Raw genomic sequence first — 13,097 nt, forward strand, 5'->3', positions numbered from 1 at the left:
TGTTCCTTTGCACACAGGGCTGCTGCATAACTTAGCAGGGAATTTCTGAATTCAATAAATGGAGCTAAATTTGGATCCTGACAAGCTTCAGTAAACTTGAGACTTGCAAACAAATGAAATGTCAGGGGTTTAATATTCTCAAGTGCAGGCTCTGTGAGGATATGCAGCAAAGGAAGAATCATTGCAGTGTTTTATTTTAGTATCACCTGGGAAATTAGTGAAGCTCTGACCAGTTCTTAGCAGGGAAATAAAGTCTCATGTGAGAGTTTTTGCTCTTTAGAGATGCATTTTTAACCATTTCCCTGGGTTCATTTTGTACCTTCCAGATGCTGTGCCGCTTTTCCTGAGACTGCTGCATTCACCTCATCAAAATGTTTGTGAGCAAGCAGTGTGGGCTTTAGGAAATATCATAGGTGGGTCTTCCTCCTGCCAGCACCACCCTCTGGGGTTGTTTTTTTATTATTATTATTATTATTCACATTTGTACAATCTTCTGGATACTTTTTTCCCGAGAAGGAGTAAAAAGGGAGTGTTGGAAACTTAACAACAGGGTGTTTTATTTTATTGTTGTTACTCCTGCCACCACCACCCTCTGGGGCTGTTTTATTATTGTTTGGAAATTTTTTCAAGGAATCTTCAGGAATATTTTGGGCTCTGACAGTTCTTGGTGGTCTGGTGTTGTCTGCCACCCCTTTCCTTTACCCACCACCATAAATCTCTAAATGCTGGGATGTTTTCTGGTAAAATCTGTAAATTATGGGAAGCTTTCTGGTAAAATCTCTAAATGATGGGAAGGATGTTTTCTGTTTAAATTTGTAGATGATAGGATGTTTTCTGTTAAAATCTCTAAATGCTGGGATGTTTTTGGTAAAATCTCTAAATTTTAACAGAATAGGAATCTGTAAACAGTGGGATGGATGTTTACTGTTAAAATCTGTAAATGCTGGGATGTTTTTTGGTAAAATCTCTAAATTTTAACAGAATAGGAATCTGTAAACAATGGGATAGATGTTTACTGTTAAAATCTGTAAGGAATGGGATGTTTTCTGGTAAAATCTCTAAATGCTGGGATGTTTTCTGGTAAAATCTCTAAATTTTAACAGAATAGAAATCTGTAAGCAATGGGATAGATATTTGTTAAAATCTGTAAGGAATGTGATATTTTCTGGTAAAATCTGTAAATGCTGAGATGTTTTCTAGTAAACTCTCTAAATTTTAACAGAATAGGAATCTGTAAACAATGGGATAGATGTTTACTGTTAAAATCTGTAAGGAATGGGATGTTTTCTGGTAAAATCTCTAAATGCTGTGATATTTTCTGGTAAAATCTCTAAATTTTAACAGAATAGAAATCTGTAAGCAATGGGATAGATATTTGTTAAAATCTGTAAGGAATGTGATATTTTCTGGTAAAATCTCTAAATTTTAACAGAATAGAAATCTGTAAGCAATGGGATAGATATTTGTTAAAATCTGTAAGGAATGTGATATTTTCTGGTAAAATCTGTAAATGCTGAGATGTTTTCTAGTAAACTCTCTAAATTTTAACAGAATAGGAATCTGTAAACAATGGGATTGATGTTTACTGTTAAAATCTGTAAGGAATGGGATATTTTCTGATAAAATCTGTAAATGCTGGGATGTTTTCTGATAAAATCTGTAAATGCTGGGATGTTTTCTGTTCCAACCCCGCTGCTTGTGTCCCACAGGTGATGGACCCCAGTGTAGAGATTATGTCATTAGCCTTGGAGTAGTGAAGCCCCTGCTGTCCTTCATCAGCCCCTCCATCCCCATCACCTTCCTCAGGAACGTCACCTGGGTGATGGTGAACCTGTGCCGCCACAAGGACCCCCCTCCACCCATGGAGACCATCCAGGAGGTGATGCAGGGAGGGCTCTGCAGGGCTGGGCTCCAGCTGGGCTTTGCCTGCCTCCAAAATAACCCTCAGGTGTTTGTTTCCCCCCTCAGATCCTGCCAGCGCTCTGTGTTTTAATTCACCACACGGATGTAAATGTGAGTGACCCCTCTTAGAGCCACGTGCAGCTTCTGCTGTGGTTTTTGAGCTGAAATGTAAAATAAAATGGAAATCTATGATGTTCCCTTTGATTAGGACAAGCTGCTGTGGATATCTATTAACTGCTTCTTTTAAAATACTGATGTTATTTTTAAATAGTGATGTTTTTCCCTAGTATTTCTGTCTTTGCAAGTGTTTATTTGCATGTACTTTCCCTGCATTTATGACTGAAACTGCTTGCTATTTTTATTTCTGTGAGTGTTCATTCACAGAGAAATACAGGAATTTTTTGCTTAGCACTTCAATTTGTAATGAAAATCAGTGTGAATGAAAGAAAAATCAGTGTCTGCTGCACATGTCAAATGTCAGGGTAGCTGTGACTTCTGAGGTGTTTAATATGAAATTGTTATTTAAAAGTGAAGTAAATGAGCAAAACTTCATTGAAGTTATGGAATGAGTCAGTTTTTTGTCTGAAGATAAATCAGAATTTAAGATTCTTTGCTTCCAAAAGAATTTGTAGCTGAGTTAATGGCAACAGTGCTCTGCAAAAAATATATCTGTATTGACTTTACAATTCTTGTAGTAATTATGTGATTTAATTTCTTGTCTCTAAGGAAGTGAAATTAATTTTATTAGAATTTTGGAAATTCCTGTATTGGTGAGCCAGTCAAGAGCTGTCAGCTGAAACAACACTCACTCAATATTTTTGCCAGCTGTCAGTTGAAATATTCACATTTCCTGCTACTTAAACTGGCTTTTCTGCATGTGAATGCTCACAGCTATTAATTCCAATTAATTGTCAGTGGATCCATAAATGTCCATGATTGGGATCAGTGTGTGTGATATTAATTCAGATTCATTGTCAGTGGATCCATGAGTGTCCATGGCTGGGATCAGTGTGTGTGATATTAATTCAGATTCATTGTCAGTGTGTCCATGGCTGGGATCAGTGTGTGTGATGTTAATTCAGATTCATTGTCAGTGTGTCCATGATTGGGATCAGTGTGTGTGATATTAATTCAGATTGATTGTCAGTGTGTCCGTGGCTGGGATCAGTGTGTGTGATATTAATTCAGATTCATTGTCAGTGTGTCCATGGCTGGGATCAGTGTGTGTGCTGCTGCCAGAGCTGTTGTTCTCTCCTGTCAGATATTGGTAGATACAGTCTGGGCACTCTCCTATCTCACGGATGCTGGCAACGAGCAGATCCAGATGGTGATAGACTCTGGGATTGTCCCTCACCTGGTTCCTCTCCTCAGCCACCAGGAAGTCAAAGTCCAGGTGAGTTTGGGTCACACAGAGCAGGTGACCCCAAAATGTGCTACTGCAGAAAATCCTTCCTTTTTATAACTCACATTGAATGTTATAAATATTTTTTTCCTGTGTGCTGCAGCATTTGCATAATATATTTCTATTTGCTGAGAAGGTTGTTTTGAGAGGAAATGTGTTGGTTCTGTTTTCAGACGGCTGCACTGAGGGCTGTGGGGAACATCGTCACTGGCACCGATGAGCAGACACAGGTGGTTCTCAACTGTGAAGCTCTCTCACATTTCCCAGCACTTCTGACACATCCCAAAGAAAAAATTAATAAGGTGAGCAACACCAGGGAATTTACCTGATGGAGAACTTTTAGGCTTGGCTGAGCTGGGGTTCCACGTTGTGTGGTGTCATAAAGATGGGAGTCATCGACTCCTTCCACCAGTTTGTGGCAAACTTCAGCAAATACTGATTTTATTTTTTCTGGAAATGAATATCCATAGGGAAGGAATTGAATTAATATCCACAGGGAAGGACAGGAATGTCAATGTTTGTAGGAAATCAAAGCTTTCTATTATCAGTGTGGCTGTGTACTTGTGTAGGAGTTCTCAATATGTGAAATGTCACCTGAATGGGTTACCCTGCCTCTGAGAAGTGATGACACAGAGACAGTTGGGTGTGTTGGATGGGGTGTGTGTGAGCAGGGGGGTGGGGGCTGTGTGAGGTGTGTGGGGGCTCCCCTGGGGGCACTGATGGCAGTGCTGAGCCAGGAGTGCATCTGAGGCGTGTTGGGCACCTCGGGGCCCCTCTGCAACACTGCCGGTGATTAAAGCCCCAAAAAAGCCCACCAGGAGAGCCCCAGGCAGCCCAAGTGTCTCCAGGGTCACCAGATCCTGTGCTCTGATCTCAGAGAGTCAGGGATGAACACTGCTGAAGCTTCCTTTGAAATTCTCAGCTAAAAAGTTTGGGGAGGCTGAGAAGGGAATTGAATGGTGGAGGATTTCTAGGAGGGGAGAAATCTATCAGTTGTCGATAGATTAAAAGGTTGATACTCTGAATATACTTAAAATTGTATTTAAAACTGTTACCTGTTATTAAAGTTTGGATTCCCACTCTGAAAGGGAGGAGAGGGAGGGGCTGCTGGGGCAGAGATCTGGTCTTGCTTTGCCTGGCAGGAGAGTCCTGGGTTTGTGGGCAGAATGAGCATAAAGAGTCATAAACTTCAGAGTATTGTTAAAAATCAAGTGTTGAATTCACAGTGCTGTGTTTTCCTGAAGCTCAGAAGAGCCATTAGGAAGGAAGTAAAGAACTGTCGTGTCTGGAATACGGGATTCTGTCAGCAATCCTGAAACCTGCTAATTGGCAGGGCTGGAAGCAATCAGAAATGCTCATTTTTCTGTTTCCAAATAATTTCTCCTTTTAATTTGAAGTATTTGGTTGAAGCTGGTAACAGTGAAAGGCTGAGCAGTCTCATGGAGCCTCCTGAGGTGAGATTGTCCCTTTGGTGTGTCTCAGCAAGAATTCAGCTCTGCACAATCAAACTGAGGGAATGCTTGCTTGTGTTCGAGGTTGGCCAGTTGCAGTGGACACAAATGATGTAGAATCCTTCTGTGAGTTAATTCCTGATGTTTTATTTTGCAGGAAGCAGTGTGGTTCCTATCTAACATCACTGCAGGAAACCAGCAGCAAGTTCAGGCAGTAATAGATGCAAACCTTGTTCCAATGATAATCCATCTTCTAGATAAGGTCAGATCCCAGGCATTGGTGCTGGGCTTCAAATCCTGCTGTCCTTTCCAGCTCTTGGTGTCTTTTAAAAAGTGATTTCCCAAACCACTCTGTTCTCCCAAGGATCTGCTGTGGCAGAAGGAAGGAACAGCAAAAGCATGTGGGAATTATTTAAGGGAAAAGACAAATAACCCAGAGCTGGTCACAAATAGCTCTGTTCATTGCCAATTTATTGATCTGTGAGAAAAGATTGGAGACTTTTCTGTGTCATCCCAGCCCTGAGGTGCTGCAGCAGCTGCAGTGTGCAGGGCTTTATCAGAGCTGCCATGGGCTCAGCTGTCCCTGCAGATGTGGCAGCTGCTGATAAGGGCTGGCACAGTGCAGGGCTGCAGCTCTTTGCCTTGCTGTAAACAACCTTCCCACCCACTCCATTCCCTTTGCTTCTACCTGTGCCTGACAAGCAAATACCTGCTCTCCCTCCCTGCAAGAACCTTTTCTTCCTCCACTGCCTGATTTTTCTCTTCTCCAGAACATCTCTAATCTCTTTTCCTGCGCTGATAACTGAAATGAGTTCCACTCCCAGCCAGCAGAATCCTCGGGCAGGGCTGAAGGGCAGGCTCTGATTGACAGGGGATCTCTGGGATTTTGTGGGCTCTGGTGATTTATTTCCCCCTTTCCCCCTTTCCCTTCCCAACCAGTTGCACACCCTGGGTTGGGTGTAGGGAGGGATGAACAGAGAGACTCAAACAGGACAGGATTTATTTGTTACCTCACACTGACCTGCTACAGTGACACCTTGCACTGGGGACTGTAACAAATGCAGATCTGTGGGAATCCTGCCTGACACAACCCCTGGGATGACTGTTCTGTCTCTGGTTGTGCTTCCAGGGGGATTTTGGGACTCAGAAAGAAGCTGCTTGGGCAATAAGCAACCTAACAATCAGTGGGAGAAAAGACCAGGTGAGTCCAGCTTTGGGGAATCTTCATTTTCTGTCTTGGGAGGTGCTGGGGTTGTGGCTGTCTCTGTTCCTTCTCTGTTCAGCACTTTCCCTTCTCCCCATGGGATTTGAGTGTGACCTCCCCTTGTTTTGGGGTGACCTGAGGTCAGGAGCATCCCTGATGATTTCAGTTAGGCTCTGATGGGATTCTCAAGCATTCCACATTTCTTTTTTATGTTTTTCCCCCCACCATAAGGATGTGATCATTAAAAGGACAGTAACCCATGAGTAGGGGATACACAAGTCCCTGTAAGCCCAGAGTAAGAGATTTGTGGCAGGGGTGGGGGGCTGCTGCCACTCTTCAGAGCTGAGGTTGAAACTCCTTATCTGCGCTGACAAATTCACAGTGTTTGCTCCTGGGGTGCTGTAAATCTCCCATCTATTTGTAGTTTAGTACCCAAACGTTTCCCAAAAGGGGTTCCTGGGGTGGCCACTGCAGAGAGCTCTGGGCTGGGTGGGTGACTTTGACAATTTGGGCTTGCTGGGATGTGTTTGCCTGTGCTGCTGCCACGTTCCTGCTGTAACTCTTGGCTTTTCCCCCCTCAGGTGGCTTACTTAATTCAACAAAACGTAATTCCTCCCTTTTGCAATTTGCTGACAGTAAAAGATGCACAAGTTGTGCAAGTGGTTCTGGATGGACTAAGTAATATATTAAAAATGGCTGAAGAGGAAGCAGAAACCATAGCCAATCTTATAGAAGAGTGTGGAGGTAGGAGGAGCAAGGCTTTAATAACTTCTCCAGGGATTGCTGCTTTGGCATCCTGCTTGTGTTGGGTTTATTGTTGGCACAGATATTGTAAGCAAACCTGTTTTAGAGCACCCTTTTCATGCCTGTCAGGTGAATATCCACAGCTTTTCCTAAGTTCATGATCAAATAAAATGTGGAGAGCAGGATAATGGCAGTAAAGTTCATGAGGTGCTAATTTCGTCACAGTCTGCCTATTAGACAAATTAGTCTAATTAACAGAAACTAAATTAGTCCTTGTGGGGGTGATGTGCTTACCTTAATCATGCTCAAGTCATGTCCAGGTGAACTTGGAAAAATAATTCTACATACAGTGGTTGTAAAAATGTAATAGCTTTAATTTCCTCATGGTTTTGAGACTTGCTCCATATTCTTTGTGGTTTAACTGACTGAAACTTTTCAGGGATGAAAGAACAGTGATATTAAACTTGGGCACAGGTGAAAAACTGTGGGATTTGCTAACATGGAGTAGAATAATCCTTAAAATACCAAATCTATGTACTGATCTTGTGTGTTTATATATATAAAATATATATAAATAGGCCAGGTGGGTTCAACAGCATTTTATTCATAACCAGATCATTCATAACTCTATTCCCAATGTATTTTTTAATTTCTTTGTTGGAAGTTGTTTGGCCTGAATTTGCTGTTCTGAGATCTCTTGTGCGTTGGTTGCAGGCCTGGAGAAAATTGAACAGCTACAAAACCATGAAAATGAAGACATCTACAAACTGGCTTATGAGATCATTGACCAGTTCTTCTCCTCAGATGATGTGAGTGTGCAGCTGCCTGCAGTGTGCTCGTGGTTTGCATTCACAGATCTGCTGCAGGGGAAGGCAGCAGCCCCAGGGCTGGGCTCAGGGGAGAGCTGGAGCCTTGTGTGAACCCCCAGCACCTCCTGCCATCGCTGCTGATGAAGCATCTAAAGCAGATCTGATGCCTAATTTAAGGCTCATCTCTAGGGATTAGAATCCCAGGCTGTGAATAGTTCCCTGAACTCTCAGCTTGACATTTCCCAGTTGATAAGCTCCCTGCTGACTCCAGGGCTGAGGCTGCTGCTCGAGAAACAGAGCAGTTGGAATATTTGAGTAATTCCAGGGGTGGAATGTGCTGATCAGGAGCGTTGTTCCCGTTTCAGACATGGAACAGAAATCAAAGGCAGGGCTGATCTGTGTGCATTTCCAGTCGGGAAGTTCATTGCAGAGGGAAAGGGCAGCCCTGGCAGTCTGGGCCATGCAGGGAGGGCTTCCTGCTGCCTTGAGCACTGCAGAATGGTCAGGTTCAGCTGCATTCATGGCCTGTTTGCACTTGGAAGGTTTTCTTGTGCTGGGTTTCACTTTGCTGTGAGCAGTAAGAGCCAAATCTTGTTTAGCAACTCGACTTTGGCATTTACAGCTGGACTTGGAATTTAATCCAGTGTCAGTTTGGGCTTAGTCCTTCCTTGGCTTAGAGGTCTTCTCCTAAGGACTGGGACAGTTCCTCATACTGCTCAAAGGTTTTCCAGGAGAGCAAATTGTGTCAGCAAGAGAGTTTGGGGTGCCATGTAGCACTCCCTGACAAATACAAGCTAAACATTTGGGTTTCAATCACTTCATTTTGGTGCTCTCACTAAATCAGGGGAGGGATGGCAGGGCTGGATGCAGGGAGGTGAGGAGAGAGCTGCTTTTGGGGTTGTCCAGCTCCTGCGTGGGGAGGTTCTGTTGTGTCCCTGCTCACAATGTCCCCATTGCATTCCAGATTGATGAAGATCCAAGCCTTGTTCCAGAAGCGATCCAAGGCGGAACATTTGGTTTCAATTCATCTGCCAATGTACCAGCAGAAGGGTTCCAGTTTTAGAGTGGTATTTTGGAAGTTTAGGTACAATGCAGCACTGAATAAAAAAAAAAAAAAGGTTTGATCCATCAATCTTGGCTCATGGGATCCGCTGCTGCATTAAATCGGGAAAGTAAATGTGAAGATTTCATTTGGAATCACAGAAAAGCCCAAATGAAGTCAAGATGGCGAGTGGGTGCGAGTGAGAATGAGTGGCAAAATGTAATGACAAACTTCACACTGAATGCTTCTTTAGATTGTTCAAAGAAAAAGGGCTACAGGTCACAGATCTCCAGTGCCTGAGAAGGAACACCGACCTCCCGAGCAGCGGGGGGCCGCAGTACTCTCATCATCAGCCTCGTCAGCATCAGAGTCGGGATGCCCAGAGCGCAGGGAGAGCAGCCCAGGCCTTGCTCTGCAGCCCCGTGTGAGTTGAATGGCAGCGTCCGTGAGTGTCTGCAGCCCTGCCCCGGGCCGCGGGGGCGGGCCGAGCGAGAGAGGCGTGCCTGTGATGTGTCTGTGAGCGTGCGAGCCTGAGTCGCCTCCAGGGGCTGAGAAACCTAAAATCATCCAATGAGTTCACAAGTGTTGACTTACACTGGACACACCAAGACCGGTTTAGCAGCAGACTCTGGTTTACTCCTGCAGCCTGTGTTTTCCTCTTTTTTTTTTTTTTTGTTTTGTTTTATTTTAATTTTTTTCCCCCTCTTTTTTTTTTTTTTTTTTTTTTTTTTCCCCCTTTCCTTTTTCCTGTTACGGCTTCTTAGTTGTTTGTAAAGTCAGAATTTCAGGAAGGCTTCCCTGTGCATTTGCACCAGATGAATGTTTGATGTTATGAAAAGCTTTTCCATATCATCAAAACTAATTTGTAGATTTTTGCATGGAAAAAAAACAAACAAAAAAAAAATCATCCATTTCCCTTCAAAACTAGACTGTGTTGCAGTACACAAGTTGCCATAATAGTAGAAAGCAGTAAAAATGTGGTAATAAAACCTCATCCTTTTCATTTTCAAAGATAACACGAAGACCTTTGCATGTGGTAATCTCCAGCATAGTTCATTTTTAGATTTCGTTGAGTCCTGTAACCAAAATGTTTCTGTTGTGGTAGGATACCGTGCTGTGTTTCAATGTTACTTGTTTTCAAACTTTGTTTTCTATGAAAATGATATGGAAACGTCTAAAAATGAAATTTGGTGCATATGTACTGCTGAATAAAGAGCGAAAAAAAGAGGTGTGAATAGATGTACAAATCAAGTCATGGTTTGAACACCTTTAATATGCCTAATCCAATTGTTTTAGACTCTTTTTATCTTAGATGTAGGCAGCCATGAACAATCTATTTTGAGCCACTTTAGAGAGAAAGAAAAAAAAAAACTTTGTATTTTTAAAACTTGCACAAAAAGGATGCAAGTGTTTTTATAATTGGAGGAATGCCTCAGTTTTGAGGTCGTGCACACTAAATTCAAGGTGATGTTACAAATTTGTACAAACTGAACTCTTGATAAGGTGGCTCATTGTAGGAAATGCTGTGCCTTCCCCTTTGAGCACAAGTGTTGCATGAACAACAGTTTGCTATAATAAAACATCCCAGGTTAGCCACCATTAGCATCTATATCTACCTTGTGTTTTCAAATCAGCTGGTAATTCTGAAACACTGTAGAATGGATAAAGATTATTTTGTGATCATAACTCTTTGTTGGACTAGAGTATTTTTGCAGCATTCCTTGTCATCAGAAACATGGTTAAAAGTTTAAAACTAGAAGCAGCGGAAAACTAGCTTGTGAATTTATCCAAGTAGAGTGCAGGCTAGGCTGTCTTGGGGAAATAAACATTAAAACTTGCAACTCTGCTGCCCTGCCTGTTTCTTTATAGAATATTCACGTTTTTCAGCATGAAACACAGAGATTATTTGAAGAAAGTGATTTTTAAGGACTCTGGGTTGAGGTTTTTTTTACCTGTTCAATGTTTGCGTGTTGCAGGTTGGAAGCATGGAGTTATTTTGCTGTAAATGTTTAAAAAAAATAACAATTTTATTTCAGTTTTACTTAATTACCTCTGTATATTCTCAGGGCTGTTTGTAAGGAAAACATAGGGAATCCATGGAGGAGGGAAGTGAAATGCTTTTTATGGAAGTTGCAACGTTCTAAGGAAAATTCTAACCAGTAAATCATAGTTTTCACCCTCAAACACCTTTGTGAGGGATGTTCCATAGAAAATTGCTGGTTTACAGACCTTGCTTGTTGGGGTAGGAAGAGAACAGGTATTTGTGGTAGCTTCTATTTTCCTAAAGACAAAATACCCCCAAAACTCCATATTTAATGCCAAAAAATGCCTTTTTGGGCACTTCCTCATAAATCCAGAAAATTTCCTTGAGCTGCTGCTGCTCCAGCTTTTTCCCTTTCTTGGTGGATTTGGGGTTTTGGAGTGAGTTTTTAACAGGGAAATTTCTCTTCCCCTGCTTCACAGCAGATCCTGTTTCACCAAAATCCGGGAATGGGAAATATTCCCGAATATCCACAGGGTGGCACCACCGGGGCTCCGGGAGCCGCTTTGGGCGATGCCTCTTTTCCCAAAATTTGCATTTTGAGGTGATGCCGTTGATTCCTTTGTGGGGAAAAGGGGGATTTGTTGGGGAATCTCGGGATACAAACAAGAACTAATTTGGGAATTGCCTCTGGGAATATGATCACTGAGTTGGGGTGTTGTATCCATTTTTATATGTTCTATATATTAGAAAGATCCTGTATGTTGGAATAGAAAATTATCTTTTCACCTGGTTTTAGGATAGCAAATAGAAAAAGATTTACAATATTAAAAGGACAAAAATGAATCCACAAATCAGCTGTGCCAGGTGGGAATTTTTATTTTAAGGAAATAAAGGAATAATAGGAATAAAGGAGAATAAGAATTTTTATTTTAAGGGGAAAAAAATCAATTAGCAACCCTGGAATTTTAGGATCTGGGAAGAAGAATAAGCTGAGAGGAAAGGGGTTTCTTGAGAGAAGCTGATCCTTTCTCTGCTGGAAGTGGAATTATCCCTGGTTCTTCTCAGCATTCCCTGGACAGAGCTCATCCCATCTTCCTTCCCAGTAAGTTGTGAATTTTTGCTTTGGGAGTGGGGCAGGCTGGTAAAAATCCTCATTTCTGCACAGAACAGTCAGATAAGAACAAATGAAAAGGATTTCAAGGCAAATGAAACCCTGGCAGAGTCACTTTGTAACTTTAGGATGGCTGCAGATTAAAACGGAGACTTTTTGCCACTTTTAACTATAAATGTTTCCTCAGCTCTGCGTGTCACCCAGCTCTGGCAGGAGAGCTGCTCCTGGGGCTGGAAGCAATTAGAGGAATTCTGCATCTGGATCAAATATTGTCAGAGGAAACTTGGTAGCTGCAAACGTGTCAAGTTTACAAACTCCTCGGGGTAAGTTGTAGCTACTGCTCCAGTGAAACGGGGGGCACAGAAATCCTGGGGAAATTAATATTGCTGTGCTATCCACAGGAAGGGGCTGGAACCTTCATTTCCATCAAATAATTCCCATTTTTGCCAGTGAATCCATTATAAATCCTGTATTTACCCTGCTGGTCTGGTGTGCCCCAAAGCTGAGGAAGACTTTTCCTTAAATTGTCATTAAAATGTCAATACTTTCAATTTCAAATTTCTGTAAAGAACTACAAGCTGCTTTTACTAGAAAAGGACCAATTTTGGGCAACTATAAATGCCAATTATTGGTAAATGTGTTCCAGGAGTTTTGTAATTTGATGGAAAGGTGGGTGAGGGTCAGACTGCCTATCAGCAATACAGACCATGGGTTTAATCACTGATTTCATTCCTGGAGTGGCAGTTTGCACTTGAAATGCTCCTTCTTCTTGAATTCTGAATTTAAGTACATCAAATAGATGAAAACCAACAGATGCTGTTACTCTCAGTATTGAGAATTATTGTCAAAAGTTCCCTTATTTCCTGCTCCTGTAGTTTTCCCCTTAAGGTTTTCCTGATGTGTTGGGTAATTTGTGATTAGAGCTTGAGGGTTTTTATTATTAGAAACTTAATTCTTGCTGGTTCCCAGATATTTGTACAATATTCTCTACACAGTAGTTTTAAGACATGATTAAGTTTGGAATGATGGTGCATTATTATTATTTACATCACAACATTGAGTTTCATTTCTCTTTCAAATGCACTTTGTAACAGCTGAGAGTAATTTCAATTAACTGTAAATCAATATAGAATAATGTGAATATGAGAAGAGCCTTCATTGGGTGCTTCTCCGGGCCTGCCCACCCTCCCAGGGCGGAATTCCTTCCCAAAATCCCACCCAGCCCTGCCCCGTGTCCTAAAACCCTCTCAGGTGTCTTCGGCAGCCAACGCAGGTAAACGAGCTTCAAAGAAAAGACGAAACAATTTAAATTTCCGTGCTCAGCATCTGGCACAAGTTGCGGTTCCGTGTCTCCCGTTTTCCACCTTCAGGGTGAATTTTTCCGCGGGTTGAGGTGCCGGACACAGAGCGGGGATGAACGCGCGGCTCCGACTCCGTGTCCGTCCTGC

General features: G+C 42.2%; 1 protein-coding gene and 1 non-coding gene across 2 annotated transcripts in view; both read left to right on the forward strand.

The window, feature by feature from the left end:
• Positions 1–10,395, forward strand: part of KPNA4 (karyopherin subunit alpha 4) — a 13,677-nt gene extending 3,282 nt beyond the window's left edge. Inside the window, exons 7-16 of the mRNA XM_005419050.3 lie at positions 327–413; positions 1,710–1,879; positions 1,969–2,013; positions 3,164–3,295; positions 3,478–3,606; positions 4,913–5,017; positions 5,885–5,956; positions 6,541–6,703; positions 7,418–7,512; positions 8,477–10,395. Of these exons, the coding sequence (XP_005419107.1) occupies positions 327–413; positions 1,710–1,879; positions 1,969–2,013; positions 3,164–3,295; positions 3,478–3,606; positions 4,913–5,017; positions 5,885–5,956; positions 6,541–6,703; positions 7,418–7,512; positions 8,477–8,575 (1,097 nt within the window). The 3' untranslated portion in view covers positions 8,576–10,395. The remainder of the gene's footprint in view (positions 1–326; positions 414–1,709; positions 1,880–1,968; positions 2,014–3,163; positions 3,296–3,477; positions 3,607–4,912; positions 5,018–5,884; positions 5,957–6,540; positions 6,704–7,417; positions 7,513–8,476) is intronic.
• Positions 3,921–4,180, forward strand: LOC115947696. Its single transcript, XR_004081550.1, has one exon.
• Positions 10,396–13,097: the final 2,702 nt, after the last annotated feature.

This window comes from Geospiza fortis, unplaced genomic scaffold, assembly GCF_000277835.1.
Source record: "Geospiza fortis unplaced genomic scaffold, GeoFor_1.0 scaffold172, whole genome shotgun sequence".
Classification (NCBI taxonomy): Eukaryota; Metazoa; Chordata; class Aves; order Passeriformes; family Thraupidae; genus Geospiza; species Geospiza fortis.